The following is a 26,121-nucleotide window of genomic DNA, read 5'->3' on the forward strand; positions in this document are numbered from 1 at the left end:
GACCTCGGCCAGTTCCTGTAGAACCCTAGGGTGAAGATCATCTGGACCAGCGGACTTGAACACGTCCAGCCTCTCCAGAAGTACCCTAACTAACTCCTCGCTAACCCCTGGCCCAGGCGTGTCTTTCCCGGGGCCCGAGGGGGGCCCAGCAGGGAGGTGGCTGAACTGGTCCCTACTTAGGAAGACAGAGGCAAAGAAATCGTTAAATATGTTAGCTTTGTCATCTGGCGTGATGACTAAGTTGCCCATCGTGTCCTGCAGGGGCCCCACATTACCCGGGACCCTCTTTTTACCCCCTATGTATTTGAAGAAGGACTTCTTATTGTCCTTAATCCGGGAAGCTAGTCCTATCTCCATCTCTGCCTTGGCCTTCCTGACTGCCCCCCTACATCCTCGGGCGACTGTAACATAGTCCTTCTTGGTGATGACCCCATCCCTCCATTGGGTGTATGTCTCCCTTTTAGCAAGGAGACATTCCCGGATGCTCCTAGTGAGCCATGGGGGTTTATGTGCCCTCCTGCTCCCTTTGACCCTTGTTGGGATTACCTCCCTTTGGGCATGGAGGATCGTCTCCGTAAGGAGCAACTACTCACCTTCGACATCTGATTCCCTTCCCCTCTGGGTCCTCAGCGCTTCCCCAACGATCCTCCTTAGCTTGTTGAAGTCAGCCCTCCTAAAGTCTAGGGCTGTTGCCTTGCTGCAGCCCTTTGCCACCTTACGCTGGATGGTGAATTCCAGCAAGCGATGATCACTGTCTCCCAGGTGGCCCATCATCCGCAGCCCCCTCACCAGGTCGTCACCCGTGGCCAGCACCAGGTCCAACAAGGCGTCTCCCCTGGTGGGACTGTGCACCTCCTGGGTTAGATGGAGGTCCTGCACTCTGGCTAAGAACCGATGTGAGCGATCAGACTTGGCTGACTGCTCCTCCCAGCAGATGCCTGGAGCTCTTCTTCCTCCTCATGCATACGTTTGGGTTGATGATATTTGGTAACATTTTTAAATCAGGAGCAGGTGAACTTGCTCATTAATAAAAGCTGTTAAGGGCAGAAACTTGTTAAGGGCAAAAACAATCTACTCCAAGCCCCAACTTCTGGCAAAAAGGTTTGTGAGGTGGTTACTACTGCAGCTCTATTTCTCTTTTGCCTATTTTGTAGGAAGTCTGTTGGTCTGAACCTAGCAGTACACCAATACGTAGGTCCAATATCGGATTGACACCGATATAAAGAAAATTGATTGTATTGGAAATCGGCCTGATGTGGCCGATAATTTGGCTGATAAGTGCCTGGAGCACAGCCTGGCAGCATGGAGAGCTGCTTGCAGCTGGTAAGTTTGTTGTGGTGGAAGGAGAGAGGGCAGAGAGGGTGTGGGAGTGCAGATCAAAACCCTCCATGGTAAGGGAGGGAGTGGGACAGGGACTGGGGCAGGTGCTGCCCAGCAGGGGCAGGGCGGGGTGTGGGACAGAGCCGTGGCTGGTCTGTGGGGTGGCTCCCATCGCTGCATGCACCCTGGGAGGGCATGGGGGAAGGCGGGTGTGCGCCCCAGATCTGTGTTGAGAGGGTAGTGTGGGCTGCACTTGCAGGCTGGGGCTGGGGATGTGCTGGGCTCTTCCTGGGGCATGGGGAGGATTGGGCCAGGACTGCACTCAGGGTGGGAGGTGGTGGTGCTGGGAGTGGGGGCTACAGCAAAACTTGGGGTGGCTGCAGCCTCCCCTGTAGCTCCCCTCCAAGCACTGCCACCGCCTGCTCCAAGCGCAGCCTGGCCCAGCCCCCTCTGGGAAGAGCCTGGTGCAGCCCTGGCCCCAGCCTACAGCTGCAGCCCGCCCCGCGCTGCCCCACAGATCCATGAGGCACATGCCCCACCCCCCCATGCCCTCCCAGGTGCATTTAGAGGTGGGGACCACCCCCTACCCTGCACCCCTGGACAAGCCACAGCTCTGTCCTGTCCCTTGCCCTGTCCTTGCTGGGCAATGCCTGCCCCAGCCCCACTTCCTCCCTCACTACAGGGGCCTTGATCTGCCCCCAATCCCCTTCCCTCCCTCCTCCCCTTCCACCACAATGGACTTACCAGCTGCAAGCAGCTGTATTGGAAATCAGATTGGTACTGCCCGATAATGCCTCCTTAAAAATCGGCTATTGGTATTGGCCCCCAAAATCCCTGTTGGTGCACCTGTGTCCGAGTCTACTTAGTGCAGGTGTGATCCTGGAAGATATTTAGCAATAAGCCTGTAACAAGCAGCACTGAAAAAGCGCAGATAACTATTTTCAGGTTTTTAGCATGGCCAAGTCTATCTGGGTTTTTGAAGGTGAGAACAAAGGGCACCTCCCTAACCCTGGGCCATCTTCTTACCAAGTTTCAAAATTTCATGTCAAACTGTGAAAATGGAAGAGGTACATACCAACAGGCTTGGCACTGCTATGCTTACTAGCACCACAACCAAAAGGGACTTGGGGGCCTTGATTGACCACAAGATAAATATGAGCCACCAATGCAATGCTGTGGCTGGCAAAGCAAACCAAATTCTGGCGTGCATCCACCAATGCATCTCAAGCAAAACCAGGGAAGAAGTCATCTTCCTGCTTAACTCAGCCCTGGCGAGACCACAGCTGGAGTACTGCATTCAGTACTGCCCCCCCCCACCTTTCCCCCTTTCAGGAGGGGTGTGGCAAAGCTTGAGAAAGTCCAGAGGAGAGCCACTCATATGATTCAAGGCCTGGAGGGGAGTCGTATGAGGACACGAGACTCTTTAGTCTGGAAAAGTGAAGGCTCGGGGGGGACTTGGTGGCGACCTACAATTATATAAGAGGGGTACATCAGGACCTGGGAGAACAGCTGTTCACTAGAGCTCCCCAAGGGATAACAAGATCTAACGGCCATAAACTCCAGGAAGGCCGATTCAGGCTAGACATAAGAAAAAAGTTCTTTATGGTACGGGTGTCCAGGGTCTGGAACAAACTCCCCCCAGAGGTGGTGCAAGCACCTACTCTGGACTCCTTAAAAAAACGTGGATATATTTCTTGCTGGGGTCACTTGCTCCCAGCTGACTTCCTGCCTATGGTGGAGAGGGGGGGAGCTGGACTCAATGGTCTCACAAAATCCCTTCCAGCCCCTAATGTCTAAGAAATGTCTATGAAATCTATGAAGGAGCTCTTCAAAAATAAATGCCCTGGGGGGAAAAATATTACCCTTGGCAAAACTGTCTATTTTCCCCCCTTCACTTTTGGAAGTCATTTACCTTTTTAATTAAACCTTTAAAAAAACCCAAAAATAAAACTGGGCCAGAGAGCAAACATTGGAACTTAGTCTGAACTGCTGTAACCTAGCAAAGTTAAAAGAAACTGGGAAGAAAAGGCCAGAATGGAAAGTATCAGTTCAGCTAAAGAATATGAAAGAAGGTGCCTTTCTACTAGGTCCTGTTAAAAATACAACTTACTGAGTTATGGACTAGTCCTACCTAGTATACAAGCAGATCAACACGAATCTTGTCTTCCTCTCTTTGTTGATTAAACTCACTTGTGATTCCTCATCTTAAAATGAGGCAAACTGCATGTGCATGGCCAGTTATTCTCCTTCACTGACTTCTGTCTAAGGGGGGACCAGAAGGGTTTAGGGGAGACGCTGTTTCCCCTAGCAACCCCTGGCATGACAAGGAATAATGGACACAAATTATTAGAGAATAGGTTTAGATTAGACATCCACAAGAACTACTTCACAGTTAGGGGAGGTGGGAGCTGGAACCAACTTCCTAGGGAAGTGGTGCTGGCTCCTAACCTGGGGATCTTTAAGAAGAAGCTTGATGACTACCTGGCTGGACTCATTTGAGTCCAGTCTTTTCTCTCGCCCAGGCAGGGGATTGGACTTGAAGATCTACAAGGTCCTTTCTGACCCAAATTCTATGATTCTATGATAAGTGTTTATTTGTCCTTAGTTTTTGAAGTCCTTGGAGCAGATAACACCTTCCCTAAAAGCATGGAAAGCTTGAGGCAGATGAATGGTAATAGATTGTAAACCCCCCAGAGCAGAAAATGAATTGCCCGTTGTCCGTAGCAGTACAGTGGAGATTCTGACATCTTCTGGGACCTCTGGAAGCTGGCTTTACACAAACATGGTGCTTCTGTGGGTGCTACCATTGGCTACTTTAAAATAAGAACAGCAGTTTTATGATCTTGTTTGGGACTTAAAATAAAGATACCATGGCACTATGTTACTCTCCTGGCCTAGCATGGATTTCCCACATGAGTTGGGGGTAGGAGAACCCGTGCTTTGGCACTTATCCTACAAATGGACAGCATCAAGCTATCAATGTTCTATGCATCGTAGTTTTACCTCTTTCAGGAGGACCAAGTATAATGTAAGCTACGTAGTCAGCATATGTGAAGTTTATTTTGGGGCAGAGTTAAGGCTGTTGATGCTAGCCAGTAAGACTTGTTCTATTTATAGGTGCATTTCAGTTATTTATACAACTTTATCTGGTGATTTTTGTATATGTGCCTTTTTATTTTGGTAACCAAGGGTGTCTATACATATGATCTGGGGGAGGGGGTGGCATTTTAATTAGAACAGCTCCTGGAGAGCCGTTCTAATTAAAACGCTGCAGCATCACATGTATTCAGCATCCTCTGTTTCAAAATGGTGTTGCGGGTGCTTTAACTATAGCTCATTCAACGAGTTTTAGTTAATGTACCCCCACTGCTATTTTGAAACATGGGATGCTGAATACACATGACAGTCGGGCCTGCTGGAGAGTTCTAATTAGAATGCTCCAGATGACTCAGTTAATCGAGTCTGCTCTGACATGTTTTAATTAAAATGCGATAGAGCACATATAAAGGCACCCTATGGGTACAACCATGTATATCCTATTTTGAGATGCACTTCCTCTGGACACCACAATTTAGGGAGAAGAATGAGTTTGACTGAAATGAATCCCTTCAGTAATTATCTGGAGGAGGAAGTATGTATTCATATATGTAAAGATCCCAAACGTGGGTTATAGGCAGTGCTAAAACCTGGTCTTTCCCATAACTAATAACATAAGTGCCAGAAACATGTTCAAGCAATAACTCCATTAGCTGTTAGCAGTAGCTGGTTCTTGTCCACTCTTGGGAGCAGCCACTTGAGGAACACAACATCAGGCACACTTAGCCAGTGTATTTCCCATGCTCACACTCGTAGGAAACACACCTCCCATCTCTGATATACATGGGAGATTTCATCCTGTACAGGCCTCCATTTTATAATGACCAGCTACCGCACACTGAGCACTTAGAAAATATGAACTCTTCAGTGTCAAAGTCACTGGCCTCTTTCTCTTAAATTAAGAGCAGCTCTGTTAGTGAACAGCTGTAGTAGATTGTTCTCTTAAATGTGTTGGGTGTTTCCAATTTATTTAACATGCCTTCACATACAGGCTGAATGTCTTTATAAATGCCTTTGTACTATAGGATGGAAGGGTTTATGTATATTTGGGGTTTGGTGATTTTGGTGCGTGTCACCAGTAAACTATTCTGTTAGTTTTTTATTTTAATACCAGATTCTGACCCATCAGATTTATTTGGAAAACTCCTATTGTCTCAATGGAGCCATGATTTTATCTGAGGTGCAGGCTGTTCCCTGCCGTTCAAAAGCTTGTGGGATAGTGCAAACCAAAAATATTTAGCTTAAAAATGTAGCTGATCTTTCCACCCCTATAGAAGAATAGGACCCTATCTCTTGATATGCTGTTTCCATCTTGAGCAATATTATGCCTCCTACTTGGGTGCAAATGTTGTCACGTGTGGATAGTGTACTTTCTTGATCAGAAGGAGCTGGTTCTTGGCCACTTTTCATTGGCATCTTAAAACTTATGGCAGAGTCACAATAATAATTCTGTCTTGTCTCTTTCTCTTTGCAGGCTCTCTACAATTCAATCAAGAATGAGAAGCTTGAGTGGGCAGTGTAAGTGTTCTGCGTAGAATTCATGACTTTAAAAATAGTACCTTTTGTGGTAATCCATTTAGTACTCGTGTCGCACTATGTGTGAATTGTGGATTCTGTACAACCCCCCCGATTGGCAGAGTCTTAGCTCAGTGGACATAGAACACTGGTTTCACTCTTCCATTTATGAATAGCAATGTTAAACCTTCCCCCCCACACTCCCGTCCGGCCCTCCTCCTGCTACTGTAAGGAAAATCGTTAATGATAGAAGGAGACTTCATTTGTCAGGAAGGAGGACATGTCATTTAGTAGGAAACTTCAGCCTGAAAAGAGAGAAATTAAATCCTCTGTTTGTTCTATGACTACATAAATAAAACAAATGTTGAATTTTTCCTTTATCTTTCAGTACATTGTGTTGGAACCACTGAATGGAAACACAAGTCTTGGATTGAGTTTCCTGCTGTTAGGTTCTCTAGTGTTGTTTCTCTGAGCTATGGATAACTTGACAATAATATGATATTAAAGATAATTAATTGAACAAGGTCTGATCTGTTTCCCTCTAACTGGTTTTGACAAGCTACTGCTTTACTAGAACTCAGTTTTATTTTCCAGCCACATTTTTACGCTACATGTAAAGTTCAGGAACTAATTACTACCAGAAAATTGTAGAGGCAGATATCATAGAATCATAGAAAATTAGGGTTGGAAGGGACCTCAGGAGGTCATGTAGTCCAACCCCCTGCTCAAAGCAGGACCAGCCCCAACTAGATCATCCCAGCCAAAGTTCTGTCTAGCTGGTCTTAAAAACATCCAAGGATGGAGATTCTACTTCTCTGGGTAACCTGTTCCAGTGCTTTATTACCCTCCTAGTGAAAAAATTCTTCCTAATATCTAACCTAAACTTCCCTTGCTGCAACTTGAGGCTATTGCTCCTTGTTCTGTTATCTGTCACCACTGAGAAGTCTAGCTCCATCCTCTTTCATATGACCCTTCAGGTAGTTGAAGGCTGCTATTAAATCTTCTCAGTCTTCTCTTCTGCAAACTAAATAAGCCCAATTCCCTCAGCCTCTCCTCAGAAGGCAGGTGCCCCAGCCCCCGGACCATTTTCATGGCTCCCCATTGGACTCTCCAGTTTTGAGCCTCCACTACAGAAAGGATGTGGACAAACTGAACACAGTACTCCAGATGTGACCTCACCAGTGCTGAATAGAGGGGAATCATCACTTCCCTTGATCTGCTGGTAACACTCTTGCCAATGCCATTTGCTTTCCTGGCAACAAGGGCACGCTGTTGGCTCATATCCAGCTTACTGTCCACTATACCCACCAGGTCCTTTTCTGCAGAGCTGCTGCCCAGCCAGTCAGCCCCCAGTCTGTACTGGTGCGTGGGATTGTTTCATCCTAAGTGCAGGACTTTGCACTTGTCCTTATTGAACCTCATGAGATTTTTTGGTCCAATTCTTCAATTTGCCTAGGTCTGTCTGAATCCTAGCCCTACCCTCCAGCATATCTACTACTACCCCCAGCTTGGTGTCATCTGCAAACTTGCTGAGGGTGCACTCTATAACCAGGGTCAAAAAGGGATGAGACAAATTTAAGGTATGAATAGGTAGCTATAGGCATTAAATTAATAGATATTAAACAGAATAGTCAAAGATGCATCCTTGGCATCTCTGAGCCAAAGAGGGTGGATGCTAGGGAGTATAATAAACTCTAGATATACCTGGTTCAGTGCTTTCCCTTTAATGCATCTGCACCTGCCACTGTCAGAGACAGGGCACTGGGCTTGATGGACCATTGATCTGACCTACTATGGCGATCCTTATGTTCACATTAATTGACATTTTCCCATGTTTGATTTCTTTGCAGTATAGATAGACCCTAGACGGGTACTCTTTTCAACTAATAGTCAAAGGAAGGAGTCATGTTCTGTAGTAGTTGTGGTTATGAGAGATGGTGAGGTCCATACACTTGAGGATGTGCATCCCATCACTGTGAAAGCTCAGTTTCAAGCAGAGCAATATTTATGCATTGTCTGTCCTTTTCTCTGCTTTGGAGGATTTAAAAGAGGGGTCCCATCACTCAACTCTGTGTCCTCCATTAGGTTGTTACTTGGAATCTATGCAGCTAATCAGCTGTAAGAGGCCCTAGCTATGATACTAAGTGATCACACTGAATTCACTTGCATATTACCGCACCTCCTCTCCACCAGAAAAATCAGCCCTCTGAAATTGGGGTGTCTCTCCTAAGCAGGGAAGCTAATTTGTCTTTGCTGGAAAATTAGACGCAGGCAGAAGCTGCTGCAAGATGGTTGCTGTGATCCCTCTGCCAGCGTCAGGGAAGGAGAGCGGTGGAGTTCATCCTTCATGGTCAGCGACAGCCTTAACCCTCTCACCTCTCCAGCCACTTCAGTCAGGATCCCCTGCAGTTAGCATTTAGCCACGACTGGAACAATCATCTTATTTTTTCTGCCTTCCCCAACCAAGGGGTGTGCCTTATTTGGTGGCATATGAAATGCAAGAAAATATGGTGCTTTCTTTTTTGAGCATAACTTGCAGATAACCCAATGCTTGGTAATTAAGAAACAGACCCAAGACCTAGAGGAGATGACTTTGGGGCACCTCACATGAGTAAAATTTACAGGTGTCCTCTCTCAAATGGAATCTCAGGTCTAGAATACTCTTGTGTCAGACTTTCTGTATCCCAGCAGTAGAGACATGCACTTGCAGCTGTCTTAGACCTGGTGGAATGTGCTAGGAGACCTGTTGGTATCAGAATTTCATCTAGTTCTTGGCAAGAGAATACACAGAGTCGAATCCATTTGGACAGTTTCCAGGTGGAAATTGACTGTTTCAATCAAGATGATTTACGCAATAGCTCAGTTATGTATGGATAGACAGGGCAAAGCAGTTTCTGCTGATAATGACCTGGATTTGGGGGAAAACACAGGCAGGCTATGCAGGGAAGATACAAATCAGAGACCCCTTAGTGTCAGAATTTGGGATTTAGGCCAAGGGTTGCTTTATCTGTAGGGAATACCAGCTGTGACTGTTTTTCTTGCATGCAGTCTATGCTGATGTCAGAACAACTTCCAGCACCAGAGGATGCCAGGCTCAAATTATGGTTCCCTTCATTTACAGCTGGACTTGGAGCACAGACCCTGTGTAGGGGGAGCTGGAGCCTCCCCCTTTCTGTATTGCTGTGCAGTTGTTGTTCACTCTGGGGCCCATTCTTGGGCCCCAGAGTATGCAAGGCAACTCATTCTGAAAGGACAGAGGTGCTGGCTCATTCTGCCACACTCATACACTGGTCTGCAAGAGAGAGATTCCCAGTATGTCCACCTGGGAATCCATCCATCAGCTCTATCATACTGGGCCAGAGTGGCTTCTCAAGGAACAGTCCTTTGCCACTGCTGGTGAAGCTTGTGGGGTGGTAGGCCACTTGGGAGAGGGGTGTTGTGTGGGGAAAAGACGAAAAGACATCCCAGCATAGATGGACCCTGGACTTTCTGCTGGTGATGAAATGCTGTTAATCTGGTCAGAGCTGCCTTAATGATTCAAGATTCTGTTTCTGTGGGCTACACAAGGGTTTAAGAGCTTACAGCAATCATTACTGGGTGGATTAACGGTCATCAATAAGTCCTTGGGCAGAGAAGGCTGAGACAGTGATAAATTACACCTGGGGGGGAGGCTGCTACATAATTCTTGTCTTGTTCTTTATCATTCATTGCTAACTAGACTTGTTCTCATCCTAAAAGCCATGCTGTCCACAGCACAATTACATGGCTTGATCCAATGGCCTTGGAGGAGAGTGCAAAGGCTGTCACTGCTTTTTATGCCCAGGTCAGTCAGATACAGCCAGATCCTCTTCAGTCCTGCTTCCTATGTGCCTTAAGAGTCGTATACCAATTTCATTTAATAGTGAAAATATTTCTTTATATTTCTATGAGCGTGGCAGAGTAAGTAAAGCTCAGGGAAGTATAGCTGATTGCTTTCTTCCTCCTGCCTCATCTACTATAAACTACTAACTTGGTTCCAAATACAAGTTCACCTGGCTGTCAAACCGAAACGTATATTGTGATTTGGAAAATATACAGATTGGATCTGACACTCAGAACTAATAAATATGGGAACCTGTGTTTCTTTTCTTTTCTTTTCTTTTTTCCTTCTCCCCTGCCCCCCACTCCCCCCGGAGCTCCTCTACCAGGGAATAACCTCCCCTTATTTTATATGATCAGTTTTCCCCCTTGCCTGAAATATCATTTGGTTTCCTGGAAGAGAAGTGCCACAAAGATCAGTAGATGTGGTTATTATGGTCTTTTCCCTTTTCCCTTTTTCTGTATTTGCATATTTAGCACTTTGCAAAACATACTTCCATATCTGTATGAGCTGTTTTTAATGTTCAGCCTGTATTTCAGAGGGTGTAGGGGAAAAGAGTGTAGTCTGACCATGTATATAGATGGACAGTAATTTTGCCTTGTGTTTCTTTGTCAGTGGAGCTGTATAGATTCCTGTTTTCTAGGGTGGGAAAAGAGGAATAACAACAAATGTAGGCAATGAAATCCTGGTTTTATTGATGTCAATGACAAAACTCCTGATGACTTCAGTGGAGCCAGTATTGAATAACTCAAATTTATCCTGGGTGTAACTGCAGTGAGGTCACTTGAGTTTCACCTAGGCCTAATTCTTCCTCATAAGTGGTGTAATTTCCCATCATTCTGTAGACTTCAGCTTCCCCCAAGCCCCATGTGATTCTTGCACATTCAGATGTATAGTAGGATGTTAACATCTCAAGAGAAATGTGAAGTTTACCTTGCTCTATCTTAGAGGTGGAATAATATAAAGTTGAATACATCTCATTTCTGTGCTATTGAGATAGAATACAGAGATAAACATTTTCCCCACTTCTTGTCAGATGGTGTTTGCTTCTGTATGCAGGCAGTAGAAATAACCACATACAACTGTATGTATGGAAGCACAATATTAAAATATACAAGGCTTAAAGCACTGTTTATAGTAGAAACTACTGTAAAATCACTGGATGCATTAAATGTATCTGTGGGCCATATCCAAAAAAAAAAGGGAGGCAGGTACCTAAAACAGGACTAAGGTAGATTTTTAGCATCTAAGTTCACAATGGGAGTCCAAAAACTTTGTCTTGCTGCTGCTTAAGCCTGGTGGCTCTTCAAAACACAAGGTGCATCCCTGCTTAACCTAAAAGTCCCCTAGGTACCTGCAGCTCTGCCTTCTCTGCCTATTCAGGGGTCATCAGCCTCTCTGTACATGGTCCCCTCTTCTGATCTAACCCTGCTGTATTACACCTTGACACATCCTACTTTGCTGCCCTTTAAGATCTTCCCAGCCTACAATTCAGCTCTGCCTGTCTGTGCAAGACTTGCCCCATGACTGCTGTGTCTTGGCAAAGGCCCCAGGATACTGCTGTCTGCAGGCCCTTCTCTCAAAGGAACTATAAGGTGAAAGAGGTGACACTGAAGTTCTTCCTCTTGGCGAGATCCATGCAAGCAGTGCCCCACTCAAGCACACCTTCAGAGAAGCTCCTGATGCTGCATCTGTTTCATCAGACCAGTGGTCTGGTGAGCTGCAATGTACTTCCCAGGTCCACAGCTGCATTGCCTAAGTCCTGCTACTCAGCCACACTGCTGCAAATAGTGCCAGTGAACTTAAAGCTGACATAGCTGACATTGATGCCCCACCCTCCATTAGAACAAGGCTGGAAAGCCTTTTCTAAAACTTTGTGTAGCTTTATCCCTGTGAGGATGTGGAGTGCATCTTGATCAACCAAAAGGTCAAAGTAAGTAGTCTGTAGAGATGCACAGAGAAGGCCAAGAAAATCTGATACGGATAATTGATTATTAACCAACCATATCGGCCAACACAAATCCAAGAAACAATTTACAGGCATGAAGCTGGGCAGCATAAAGAGCAGCTCCCTGTAGGTAAGTCTGTGGGGGAAAGGGGGATGGGGCATGGTGGGGCAGATCAAGGCCCTCACGGTGAGCGAGGGGCTGGGGCTGGGGCTGGGGCTGCTGTCCAGCCAGAGCAGTGAATGGGGCCAAGGTGGGGTGTGGGACCGAGCTGTAGGCAGCTTGTCCAGGGGATCAGTGTTCTGGTGCTTACAAATGGTGGCGGCAGTGCTTGAACTAAAGCTTGTCCAGTGAGCTTTAATTCAAATACCACCACCACCACCACCATTTTTAAGCATGGAGATGCTTTTTAGTGGAGCTGACTGGGGCAAGGGTGGATGTGAGCTGCCCACTCTAGGCTTAGGGCTCTCCTCTCTGCTGCTGCCTTTCTCTTGGGAGCCTCATGCTAGCCATATGTCCCCTGCCTAGACGGGCAGCAGAGTGGAGACCCCTGAGCCCACAGCAAGCAGCCTGCATCTGCCCTGCACACCAATTGGGGGTGGGGTGGGAGGGGCATGCCCCCTGGACTAGCTGCTCATGGCTCCGTCCTTCTCTCTGCCCTGCCCCCATTCACTGTCCTGGCTGGGCAGCGCCGCCAGCCCTGTCCATGCCTCACTCCCTTCCTCACCATGGGGGCCTTGATCTGCCCCCCACGCTATACCCCTTCCCTTCCCCTCCACATATTTACTTGCAGAGCACTGCTCTTCACAGTGCCTTGCTGCATTCCTGGCCACGTGCATGTGTTTGCCTGCTTGCATGCACGTGATGTCCAGGGGCCCTGGCCAGAAGGCATATTCTATTTATCAGTGACGTTTTTGGCTACACCTGCCAAAAAAAGCTGAGTGCTGACAATGTTCATTTTCCTTTTATTGATGCCAATCCGATATGCAACAGATATATATCAGTGCACCTCTAGTAGTCTCCCTAAGAAACCACCTTACACGTAAATATTCAATAACTCACAGCAATGAGGCTGTTATGCAAAGCTCCCTCTCTCCTCTTTAGGAGCCTACACATACATATGCTCACAGATAAAACGGCAGTGATACATAACTTCAAAAGACAAAGGCAAGCAGGTCTTCTTCCCCTCTGTCAGGAAGCTGTGCGTCTCTGGAACTGGTGCATCCGTCATCATGTTATTCTGGTAGCTCTGTAGCCCCTTAGTCTCCAGAACACCTTACAGATGACCTCGGAGGAGATCTGTTCAGGAGCTACAAGAGGCCCTGGAATAAAGCCTGAGCACTATGGTTCCCACCTTAGAAAGGGGAAATCTTGCAAGGAGAAATGTTTGCAACATGTTACAACATCCAATACCAGCTTCCCCTCAGACACTTCACTAATCCTTTGGGCACTTGTTCTGATGATCCCCTTTCCACCCATTCATGAGTGGGGGTTGTTCCTGACCCTTTTGTCTCTGGTTATCAAACACATCTCTGCCCTTGTTCTTGCTGCATTGTAGGATACCTGTTCCTGTTTCTTGGAGAGCTAACAGCACTGGTCTTCTCCCCACTTCATTCATTACCTCTTTTGTGGCTGTTACAGACTACAGCTTACACCATGATATCCCAAGCTTGGAGAAGACTGAGGCAGGATGCAAGCTGGATTGTCATAGCAAGAACATTAGGCAGGCAGCTTTTTTTCTTAGCAGTTGTGTGCTTGACTGTATGGAGGTCTGTCACCTTACCATCTCTCTCAGATCTGTTCTCACAAAATAGTGGTGAGCTCCTTCACCCAGGCATCAGTATCTTTGTGTTGATTGCCTAGAGTGCTCTCTGGGTGACATCTGCAAAATGAGACTGCTTTCTGCAGTGCAAAGCATCTTGCTTCACTGCTGGAAACCCCCGATTAGGTTGGTGGAAGAGATTCTTTCAGTGATGCAGTGTCATCTTTTGCCAGCAGCAGCTTCAGTGCTGCTTATACTGCATTGCTTCCTTTCTTTCAAGCACTATGTCTTGTCCTTGGTTTGGTACAAGAGTACCTGGCAGTGATAGCTCTGCATCCTCATCTATTGCTTTCTGACACATTATGGTAGCACAGTTCCTAATGGGATTTGGACACTGGTTCAGACCAGTCTTCTTCTTGGGACCACATCTCAGTGTTGAGGGAACTCAAAGGTGTTTCTTGCTCCCTTTGAACCACTCACCATCTGCTCATTTTGTCACCTGTCAGTGAAGACAGAAGAGGTCTTCACATCAGCTAGGAAGATAAGGGAAATTCACACCTCCACAGTGGGAGAGCTACTATAAAAAATCACCTCTGGTTATCCTGTCAGCCAGCCTGTTCACCTTTGCTGTTCTTTCCCCAGCTAAATTAATTCTTTCCTCAACTACCCAGAGTGAAAAGAGAGTTCCCACATTGGGCATTGTGAGAGTATTATTCTTTTGCTTGATTAGGACATGACAATACAGGTGTGCCCACAGGCTCTTTGTTGTGTTTGTATATCAAGTTAAGGGACGACTTCTGCCTTAAATGAGTCAGAAATGCTGCAAAGACTAATCCGTCCTATCAGATTAGAGTTCTTTCCACATGAGCTCCAATTTGACCTACAACTCGGTAGAGAAACATCAACAGATTGGATAGGCACAGAGTACTGCAACCTGAATTTTGATCCACACTTTTATTACTCATTATTTGTCAGTGCAAGTTTCCAAATAGATGCTTGTTTTAATACAAACAGGCTACAGTCACTCTTCAAGGAGTCCTCAGTTTGCCTGCCTTTTTGGCATCGGGTTGACCACTTATTAATTACTACAAGTCAAGTGTGTGTGGACATCTGCTTGAAAAAGACAGTATAGTTTCTCATCCCAAAAGTACTGTGGTTCTACAAAATATGTATATCAGTGAAAGAACAGAGTGGTAGTTTTAGCTGCCCTGCCTCTTCTGCTTTCTCATATATTGAGAAGGTTCTTAGAGCACAAGGGTGATTCCAAGGGACACTGCTATTTAAAATAATTCAAATTCTTGATCATGAGATGCTGGCATATGAAGAATAGGACCTATATGGACAACAACTCTCAAAAACTACAGTCACTTGAAGGCAAGTAACTAGTCTTTCCCAGTGGTCCAGATCCTTAGATCATTCAGCTGTCTGATCTTTGACTAAGAAAAGGCATAGTGGTATGTACCAATCTAACAAGAATGTTTTCCTTCCCATCTATATGAAAGTGCCTAATGGCATCAGGCCAGATTTTCAGAAGAGGTCAAAATCCAAACATCTTCACTTTGGCACCTGAGCAAATGGGCAGATTTTCCAAGGTGGAAACAAGGGGAACAACTTGATGTTTGCTATATTTGAGCTCAACGGTCTGTTTATTTAGATGCCTCAATAGCAAGTGGGTTATTTTGAAAATCTGGTCCGTAATTCAGTCAACTACTTAATAAGGCATCTAAGTCCCTATTAACCAAGCAAAAAATCCCATTGAGTTTAAAGTCAGGCAGGTATTTAAATATTTTGCTAAATTAAGGTGAGAGGTCCCAATCAAAAACGATCTGAAGTTTATAGGAGTTTTGCTACTGACTTGGACAGGCTTTAGGACAATCCTATAAGTAAAATGGGCTGGTAAAAATAACCTACTAAGACAGGAACATTTAAAAAACTGGGTAAGTCATGAAACTTTGAGGCATAGGTGCATAATAGACATCTAGTTTTTCATCTAAACTTTTTTATTTTCACATATTTTAGAGATGAAGAAGAGAAAGAGAAAAAAAAATCTCACACAGATGGTACTGATGAAAAGGATAATGGCTCCCACCCAAAGGCTGTCAATCGGATTGGCAATTCCAATAACCCATTCCTAGATATTCCCCATGACCCCAATGCTGCTGTTTATAAAACTGGATTTCTGGCTCGGAAAATCCATGCAGATATGGATGGAAAGAAAAGTGAGTACCTATTATTTTATCTCTTTGTGCTGCTCAGTAGTAAAAGGCCTTAGGCCCATAAGCGAGGACACTTCTGTTGCATCAGGGGATATTGAAGGAAGAAGAAACAAAATAGGGTTTTGATTATCACAGCAGAAAATAATATTATCAGGCAATTATGAGGACTGTTAAGTGGCCACTGGCCTAAAAAGTTAATGATATGTACATCCTTTTGCAGTTGCTGTGTTGCATTTGCACAAAGAAATGTAGTGTTGGACAATAATGTGCATCTTTTGTGCTTAAAGAAAATGAAGTTTGTGGTTTACAAAGCTGAAAGCCATTTCATCTGAAGTACCTAGAGGTTCTTTATCTGCCTTTTCTATATATGATACTAAATTACAATAACTAACGTTTCAGGATTTTGCCATCATTTAGCTATAGGGGAAAAAATTGTTCTTACCCCTTGAAATCAATTTGCAGCAACACTGGGGCTCACATCTGTCACTAGATAACCAATTAGTCAGTTCCCACAGATATTTATTGATCTTTCAGAGTAACCCTTTAGTTTAGGATAGGGATGGCCAACCTGTAACACAGGGGCTGCAAGTAGTATGTGCAGCCTTGTGGGTCACTTGGCAGACCTGGGAGAGGACAAGAGCGCAGGGGCAGATAGGGTAGGGAGCATAAAACCAAGCAGCAGGTTGAACAGGAAACACAGGGCAGGAAGCAGAAAGCAGAACAACAGACTGGTTAGGAAGCAAGAGAGGGAACAAAGGAGAGCAGTTAATCAGGCAGAGGAAGGGGATTGGAGTGGTACTCAGGGATAGTGTGGGACTAATTTGTCGCATGTCTGCCGAAAAGCTTGTCCCCTGCTGATCTAGGAGGTCATTCCTTATTAGTGGAATATAATTCTCCCCTTTAAATTAGGTATTGCACCCTTTCATATATATAGATATACATACACACGCACACAGTACAGTAACTCCTGGCCCCCTCTTCATAATAAATCTGCAGCTATTCCAGGTTACATTTGTTGCTTTTAATGTCATGTTTCCTTTTTTTCTGTCCCAATTCAATAATGAAGGAAGAATTATCAAAGACCTCTTATTTATGTGTCTGTATTTATCATGTCTGCAATTTTTTATACTGTGGTTAGTAACAACATCTGTGGGGGGGTTTTTTCCCCATTTTTTTATTAATGTACACCTCATGTTGATTCATATTATATTTGCTGGTATTAAGACGGGAAACAAAACCTGATGTTATTACAAATTGTGAATGCTTGCAACTCTTTTTCAAAACAACTCTTGCATGACTCTTGGAGGACTGCTAGGAGGTCTTTGGATATGGCTTCTCAGTACAAGGCATAACCATGCAGTGATACTCTATGCTGGGTACAGAACTCAATATAACCACATGAACAAAACACGATTCCTGCTTCTCTGCAGCACTAATTAGCTCAGGCACCGTGCCATGACAATGTGCTATCCTGTTTCTGGTTCTGGAGCGAGAGTGTGCAGAACTTGCTTGGGTATCTCTGCATGGCACTGCCTTGTGTGTATATACTCCTGCAGGTCACAGCTAACTAGTGGGGAGGGTCTCCACACAGTACTACATTCTGATGTGTAGGTATACACTTAGTACCTAAATGTTAAGACTAGCGTTTGCAGTCAGATTTCTAAAAAATAAGCACTAGTACCTATATTTAAGTTCCTAAATGTAAGGTACCTTACTATTTCTGGTGAACTGATGATTTTAACAGATTCTGAGTGAACATTTTGACTTAATATCCTATGGCAGGTTTATTAGTGCTGTCTGTTGCCTGTAGTGACTCTTAATGATTAATTGTGTGCTTGCCTTTGTTGTGTTATCTGTTTACAAAAGACTTCTTGCTTAATGGACTGAATTTTAGGGTTCCTGTGGCAACCATACCCAATTACGATAAAGGCATAGGGGGGCAGAATCTTTCCAGTTCACTCTGCAGTTTAGAAGCCAAAGTCCCATTGAGTCGGTGGGTCCTGGGCTTCAAAGTTGCAAAGGCATTTTTGAAGAGTTTACTTCTTAGCATTTGATCATTCCAGATAAACTACAGCTTAATTTTAAAGGTTACTGTGAAGTTTTTATCTGTTTTTATGGAGTTGCTATAGGGCAGAGGGTGTAGAAGCCAGAAACCTGGCAACCTGATTAAAGCATCTGATTTTCTTCACAGAGAGAAAATACTGAAGAGGGAAAGGCTCTTGGCTTAGCTGAGAAAAGCATAACAAAAAGCAATAGCTGAAAGCTGGAGCTAGACAACTTCAGATTAGAAATTAGGCAGAACTTTTGTTATTAGCCAAGATAATTAACCATTGGAACAAACTCCCAGGGGAAGTGGTGCATTTTATCTGTGGATATCTTCCAACCCAGACTGGGATGCTTTTGATTAAATTCAAGAGTGGCTTGGTGAAGTGTCATGACAGTGATATGTTGGAGCTGATTTAAAGCTTCATTTTGTCCTGAATCTTCCCTAAACCTATGAATTGTACATATTTGTACATTGGCATGTTTAAATATCCATTAAGTCTAACTTTAACTCTGAATTTCCCAGATTTGTAATGCCTATTTTGGATTACCATATTTACTCGAATACATGATGGGGTTTCCTCCCCAATCAGCATGGGGAAAAAAGCCCCTTGTCTTGCATTTGTATACAAAGAAATCTCATTAAATACACTGTCAATCATTAAACTACTGCCAAAAGCAGCATGTGCTCAGCAATGGAAACCAACTATGAAGTTGATTAAATACAGCCAAATCTGAGGATGACTATAAAACACATGGCCCACACTGGGCAAACATACTGATGGGAACCTTTAAAAAAAAATTCTGGCCTTTAAAAATAATGGGCAGGTGTTCCCTCCACAGGGAACTGGCACTGGTCCTGGTTATACTGTAATACCAGGCTGGCACCAGGAGGGCCATAGCCAACCCTAACTCCTTTTTTGATTTACTTACATTTGATCTTAGCTAAAAAGGTCACGGCATTGATGAGAACCTACTGCAAGGATAGGTTAGCGTAGCTGATATGGAGGTATAAGGTAGTGCCCATTGAGCTCAGTTCCCCTCAGTGCTGAATTTTTTTCGAGTCCTGGTGGGCTACTACATGGCTTACATTTTGACTTCTTCAGTTCCACAGATGAGCTGCACTTTTCTTTTCCATTTCCAATAATTCATGTTCACTACCTTTAAATGCCTGGCAAACATCACCAAATGGGGCCCCAAACAGTTCCCCCAGAATCCTTCTTTCATTCTTTCTCTCAGCCTGCCACGCATGATTAGTGTTGCCCTACTCTCTATGAGGTGGAGCTGGACCAGGTTATCCTGCTCCTCATCTGCATATACACTTTTTTTGGAGGATCCCAGGATTCATGACAAGAAAATCTAGTCCCAGTCATGAGTGGTGGGGCTAATTACCACATGGATTCCTTGCGGGGAGTATTTGGAGTACACACACATACTGAGCAGTATTGAGCTTTGGGGTCACTGTGGCTGCAAAATGTTTACTTTGTGGGGCCAGCCCAGTGAACTATATGGTAAATCATTAGTTTTTTTTTGCTCTGGGCTAATATACATAGGTCACATGGTATCTAAGTAGGTAAAAAAAGCAATGCTTAAAAGTGTGTTTGTGACATATGTACACTAAAACTTGCAGCAGTTTCAAAATAAGTAACGTATCAATTCTGAATGAGCTAAGACTATAGGTACTTGTAGCAGGGCACTAGGGTGCCTGCTACTGAGAGCAGTAATATGGGCTCAGCTGCCACTCACTAGGGCAGCACAGGTGGGTTGCTAAGGCAACGGATTGGGTCAGCTGACCGGAAGGGGGCAGGGCCTGGCCTTCATAAACAGCGAGGCCGAGGCCAGAGTCAGTTCCCCTCTGGTAGCCTAAGAAGCAGGAGCTCTGCTAGAGCAGAGCTCTGCGGGCCTAGTAAGGAAGCCGGATGGCTTGAGCAGTGTTGACATGGTGATACGGGGTGGAGAGGACCCTGACAGGGATGTGGACGAAGGACAGCCAGGTTGGCTTAAGATTTGTGTTATGGCCAAGGGGCTTTGTGTTTTCTGTTCTTGGTTGTGTATAAGACCGGAGGACCGGGCGAGGCTGTAGGGGTTGGAGGAGACCTCAGGGGAGCTCCCCAGTAATGGGGGGATTCCTGGCACTGGAGAGGGTGCTGTGTTTTGGGGTGTCCCGACCCTGGCCCCAGTGTGGGCAATTATCGGGAGGAGCCCCAGTGGGGCGTAGGACCCAGGAAAGGGGTCTGGGAGCCAGGTAAGGCTGAGGCCACCTGAGCCCCAATTGGGAGAAGCCCCAATGGGGCATAGGACCCAAGAAGGGGTCTGGGGGCCAGATAAGGCTGAGGTTGCCTGAGCCCCAATTGGAAGAAGCCCTAGTGGGGTGCAAGGCCCCAGTGTGGGCGGGGAGCGCGAGCAAGGCCCCAGTGCGGGCGGGGAGCGCGCACGGAGAAGTCCCAGAAAGGGGCGAGAGTGCGAGGCCCAGGCCCTGGTTGGGGGGGTGAGAGTGCGAGGCCCAGGCCCCTGTTGGGGGGCGAGAGCATGGGGAGCGCGAGGCCCAGAGCAGGTGGCGGTATAGAGGCCCCGGTGCGGATGACAGTTTAGAGGCCAGCCCAGGGAGGGCGACCGTATCGAGGCAAGGCCCCAGTGTGGGCTACGAGAGCCTTGTGAGACAGGCCCTGGTGCGGCGAGGACCGCGAGGGAAGTGAGGGGGCACCCGTGAGGGCGACGGTACAAGGGCAAGGCCCCGGTGCGGGCTACGAGAGCCGCAGGAGACAGGCCCAGTGTGGGCAAGAGCACAGGAGGCAGGCCCCGGTGTGGCAAGGGAGGTGAGGGGGCATCCATGAGGACACAGGCAGGCAGTTGGACAGAGCCCCAGTACAGTAAGGCACCGTGCCAAGGAGGGCAGGAAGGCAGCCTCCCATTAAAGATATTTACCAGCAAGATGTGGCAGGCAAGATAGAGGGTGTATTCGAGACCCAATTTGGCACGGTAGGTAGGGGCGCTAGGGGAGGTCACGGCACCCCTAGAGGCTGTGCTGCCACAGTATTATATGCAAATTATTATAGGTATGCCTATTTCAAGGTCAGTGATGCATCTACATGTGCAATTCATGTGCATGAATAAACCCTAGAGCTTGTTACCCCCATTTACTGTTCCTGGAGTGTGCTGTTTGAACTTGTGCAGGGAAGCAATAAAATCTGTAGCAATAAGCTCCAGAGTTTGCTCCATATGCTGCAAATGAATAGAGTCAGAGCAGCCTGGGCTGGCAGGAGGTCCAGGGGTGAGCCTGGGGCTGCTTTCACCAGCTCAGCATGGGGAGGGCAACCAGGTCCCCACCTGGGGCTGGTACCCCAGCTTAGCGTGGTGCGGAAGGGCTGGCTGGGGCACGAGGGTGCTTCAGCATGGGGCTGGCTAGCAGGCACCCCTGCATTGAAGCACCCTCGTGCTTGAGCCAGCCAGGGCAGCATCTATATGTGTTCTGCTGTGGAGTTTTTTTTTACAAATACTATCCTGCTGCAGAGTAAATTAGTTTACTCTGGCCTACTAGGGGCCAGACGCATGATGTTTACTGCACAGTGAATTAGTCAACTGTGCAGTAAACATCTCATGTAGATACGCCCAGTGTTTTCAGGTTTTCGCCTAACTTCCATGTGTTCAGGGAGAGCAGGGTCTGACAATAAGAAGAGGGAGAAGGGGCTGTGGCGGGGGGGGAAGAAGTTGGGGGTGGGCAGAGGGCAATAGGATACCTGGCCCCTTAGATTTATTTTCCCTGCTGTAGCAGTGGGATGGGGGACAGATTCATGGCAAACCTTCAAAAATTAGATTCTATACTTGAAACATTATGACACATTAATACATTTTCCATATATAGGATCTAATTATTGTGGAGGGTCATCTTATATTTGAGAAAATATGGTAATTCTATCATTTAAGTCACTTTCATTTTATCTCTTGCTTAATGTAGAATTTTCTTTCTTCCTTTTTCTGGGTTTTTAATCAGATTCCATCTTTTTCACTGTTTCTGCAAGCTCTGGAAGGTGCAGGAGGACAGGAAGGAGTGAGACCTCACTGCCAGCATTGTTGTTGGCAGCTGCAAGAGGAAATGATACTTCTTTGTGCCATGCCCTACTGAGCACTCTGTGGTGGTCATGAGTGGTGCCTGCCAATGGAATCCAGAAGGGGCACACTCCTGCTGTGATCAAGCTTGCAAACTGAGAGATGTTGTGTGTGCTTTCTGCATGAGCCTTGGTGCCTACTGAGCCTGTGCTGTAGCTGTGACTTCTTCTATTTCCCCCTACAGCAGTCACTGAGCTGTCATGATGGCTAGCCACATGCTTCTTTGAATAGCAGAATACAGAAAAGACTTAATTCAGACCTAATTCAGGTTTCCTGTTGCTTAGACAAAGTGTAAAATGGGTTTCTTTGGTTTGTTTTCTCTTTAGCTCCCAGAGGGAAACGTGGCTGGAAGACCTTTTATGCTGTTCTGAAGGGAACAGTGCTCTACTTGCAAAAGGTAAAAGAAATATGTTTCTTTGGGAAGCTAATTAAAGATTGATTAATGCTATGATCCTCAGCCTTCCTTCAGATGAGCGTACCCTCTGCTACCCACACAGCATGTCTCTCATCTGTAATCAGTAAAAGTACTTGAGTCACATGTTCTCACCCCCCCCACCCAACCCCCCCCTCAAGGCCATAAGCTGTTGTCCATGGTGCTGATCTCAAACTGGCCTTTTCTGTTCTAGTTCTGTTCACTAATTCAGGGGTAAAAAAAGTTCTAAATTGGAGCAAAAAACTAAAATATCTTAATTTCCTGTGGAGCAATTTTAAAAAAGTCAAATCTGAGTCATATATGGTATAGAAATACTCAATATAATATTATATTGAAATACCAAATGTAACATAAAGGTCAGGAATAAGTGAATTGAAACAACAACATTGCAATGATTCATTTAAATGACTTCTCTCAGAAATTTCATCAAAATGAACACAGTCACATAAGATCCTGATTTTGATTAAATAGTGGTTTCCCAGAGAGAACTCTTGATTCAGAAATATTTTGACCAGCTTCGGTCTGCGCTTTCTTTTTATGGCTACTGAGCAGACAATTTTCAATGTGTATAAATATGGTCTAGATGTGGCTGTGTTCTACTTCTCTCCCACCATAGCCATTTGTTTCAAAGGGGCCAGATTCCAAATGCTGTTGACGTCAAAGAGTGTCCTTGGGTTAAGTTTCATTGGTTTTTTCGCTTTAAATTTTTCAGGGCAGGTACTTTATGTACAGTACCTATTGCGCTGGGGTTACTGCTCCATAATTGGGACCTTTGGGTGCTGCCCTAGAATAGCTGTATAGCTGAATCTTGTATCCAGAGTATATGCTATGACGCATTACTTCAAGGTGAAGGCATTACCATATGACCATTTCTTTACACTGTCATAATAATAGTGTAACAATGCCTAGTTCGTGGTGTGTAAAAGCTAATTCTCTGCCCCTTAACTGCCACTTGGGCTGTCTGTGAGAGGACCACCAAGGACCTTGGACCTCATTGCCTTGCTACGTCAGCCCAGCTTTGAAGAAGTTAGCAAGAGGAGCCTTTGGGAGAGGTTGAGAGGAGTAGATCCTGTGTGGGACAAAGGGTATCTAGAAAAGGAGATGATCATAGAATGAAGGAGCAAGGGGAAGCTGGTGGAAGACTGAGGAGGAAATGGGGGATGAAGGAGGAATATCTTTTTGTCAGGTGGACTGGTATTAGCAAAGGGCGCCCATCAGGGTAACTAGAAACAGTGGCCACAAACTGAAGGAGAGCAAATTTAGACTGGACATCAGGAAAAATACTTGACAGTGAGGGTTGCCAAAATATGGAATATGCTTCCAAGGGAAGTGGTGCTGTCGCCTTCCTTGGAGGTCTTCAAGAGGAGATTGGACAAACACCTGGCTGGGGTCATCTGACCCCAGCGCTCTTTCCTGCCCAGGGCAGGGGGTTAGACTCAATGATCTGATAGGTCCCTTCCAGCCCTAAAATCTATGGAATCCATGAAAAGCTGGACAATTGTCCCCCCCGCCCTCGTTATAGGAAAGCATGTAGTAAGAGATGATTGATCCATGCTCCAAAAAGTTTTACAGACTAAATAGAAGAGGTAGACAGAGGATAGGAAGAGAAAGTACCACAGCAAAAATTGACTGACCCAGTGTCACACAACATATCAGTGGCAGGGCTGGGAGTAGAACCCTGGCATCCTAAATCTTAATCCAGTGCCCTTTCCTGTACTCTTATCAGTGTGAGTCCCATATTATATTAACCTAAAATTCTTGACTTGTCCAGAATGTTACTTTTAAATGAATGGCAACCACCTTCCTCTGGAATTTGACTTCTGGAATAAATCGTTGTTAGCATTTGCTTCAAGAGGCAAAGCGATTTAATAACTGACTGAATTGCTTTATGTAAAGTTGCAGTGTCTATGGGGCATGATTTTATTTCTTGACATGTACCTGAAAGGGGAGGATTCACTTTAAGCTTTCAGAAGCTTATTAAGTGTTAAGCCTCTCCTCTCTATTTTCATATCTTACTAAAATGCTGTTGGGGTAGTGTTAAACACTTTGTATTTCAAAAAATAAATTAAATACTGGAGTGTAAAGGGATATTTCCTGAGGACCCTTTCTTCCCCTTCATCCTTTGGAAACTAAGAGTAATCTCCCATCATCTAGCTCCCAAAACAAAAATGCCTTGATGAAGCTCACTTGTCTTTTGTGTCACTTCAACCTCAGTTGGCAAAGCATTAATATTCTTTTATAGGAGTTGAGTTATCATGGTGTTTTACTGCTTCATCCCGATTTCTTTAATGCATTTCTTTCATTCCCATAAATCCTGCAGTGAAAAATGGGGCTTCAGGAGATGTGTCAATTCATAGCTTAATTTTTAATAAATCCCTTTTCAAGCCCCAGAGGACTTCATGACATGTTTGAGAATTTTGAGCTTGCTTGCCCCAAGCTTATGCACATGATTCCCCTGTGCTGTCACAATTAAGGATTGTCTTTTTGACTTGTCACCTGACTCAGCAGAGCTTTGCATGAACTTTTAAAATGAACCCTCCATCTTCAGGGAGAAAGTAAATATGGTAATTATTAGCCTACATTCTTTGCTGTTTTGGGAAAAACAAAGGGTTTAAAATTAGTTTGGCAAGTTCACCAGTAGCAAAGCCTACTGAGTTGTGGTTTCCTTCTGCAGTATATTATATTAAGGTTATCCTGACTTCTAGGAGAGCCGTAGAAATCCTGGTTTCCATGGAAGGTAGTCTGAGAAATGTAGTGCCCTGCTACTGACCAGCTCTGTGATCTCAGGAAAATCATTGCCTTTCCCTCTGCCTCCATTTCCCCTTGCATCTTTTGTCTACCTCATCTCTCTGAACTCTGACATCTTCAGGCACTCTCTCCCTCTGCTTGCACAGCCCCTAGCATAGTGTAACCCCAGTCGTATCTGCTCCCTCTGGATCTTCTTGGCATATAAATAATACCTTATTTATTTGCATTTCACTTGTACCTTTTTAACAAAAATTAGCCATTCAGAATGAGGATGGGCAGTGTCGTAAGTGACAAAATTGATTTCTGCACCAAAATAGAGGCATGGGGGTGCTGGAATGGCTGTGGGGGAGCTGTGCTCAGCTCTCAGCCTCATGAAGTCAGGGTGGTGTCTACCCATCAGCATCATGCACCTTGTACCTTCTACAGTTGCATAGCTAGTGATTTAACCCTTTCATAGCTGCTGCTTTATTAGCAGCAGTTTTAGCTGACAAGTGGACTTTGGTCCTGCTCCATGCAGGCAGTGTTCAGCCATGATTCAGCCTGTGCTGTGGCAGGTAAGATTCTGGAAAAAATCTTTTTTTTTCCATTCTGCCTTTCAAAAACAAGGCGGCATGTGGTATGGCATGTGAATAAATCCATTAATTGTTAGATATCTTGCCCTGCCAGAGGGTAACTAAGCCCTGATTATGTTCTCATGACATGGGTATGGATGTAGAAACCATTTACTATGGGGACAGAGTAGGGTGAGGCTTTGCTCTTCACCATCTGCTCCATAATAACTGCCCATTTGTATGCTCTTACCCCACGCTAAGTGGTAGCTGAATTGCAGCGGTTTAGCCCTTGGACGTAAGTGACTGTGTTCTAGCTTCTGTTTAACATCAGTTAAGGACATGCACAAAAGCAATTACCACAGAGAAATGACATGCAGAAAAGCTCCTCCCCCATTTATCTGGTGGTAAATTGTTAATATGTACATATCATATTTTTTACCAGTTTATCTCACTATCCCTGTTTCTTTTTAAAGACATTTTCAGCAGTGGTATCTAAGTAACTTGTATTGAGATTAGCATGGGTAG

At 45.3% G+C, this 26,121-nt stretch overlaps 1 protein-coding gene across 5 annotated transcripts in view; it reads left to right on the forward strand.

The window, feature by feature from the left end:
- The window catches only part of PSD3 (pleckstrin and Sec7 domain containing 3), a 175,650-nt gene that overhangs the window by 118,514 nt on the left and 31,015 nt on the right, over positions 1-26,121 (forward strand). For all 5 annotated transcript variants that reach the window (XM_090038925.1, XM_090038926.1, XM_090038927.1 and 2 more), the window contains 3 exons: positions 5,891-5,934; positions 15,518-15,717; positions 22,191-22,261. In XM_090038925.1, the coding sequence (XP_089895051.1) occupies positions 5,891-5,934; positions 15,518-15,717; positions 22,191-22,261 (315 nt within the window). The remainder of the gene's footprint in view (positions 1-5,890; positions 5,935-15,517; positions 15,718-22,190; positions 22,262-26,121) is intronic.

The sequence above is a fragment of the Crocodylus siamensis genome, chromosome 3, assembly GCF_052110815.1.
Source record: "Crocodylus siamensis isolate JL-2025a chromosome 3, ASM5211081v1, whole genome shotgun sequence".
In the NCBI taxonomy this organism is placed as follows: Eukaryota; Metazoa; Chordata; order Crocodylia; family Crocodylidae; genus Crocodylus; species Crocodylus siamensis.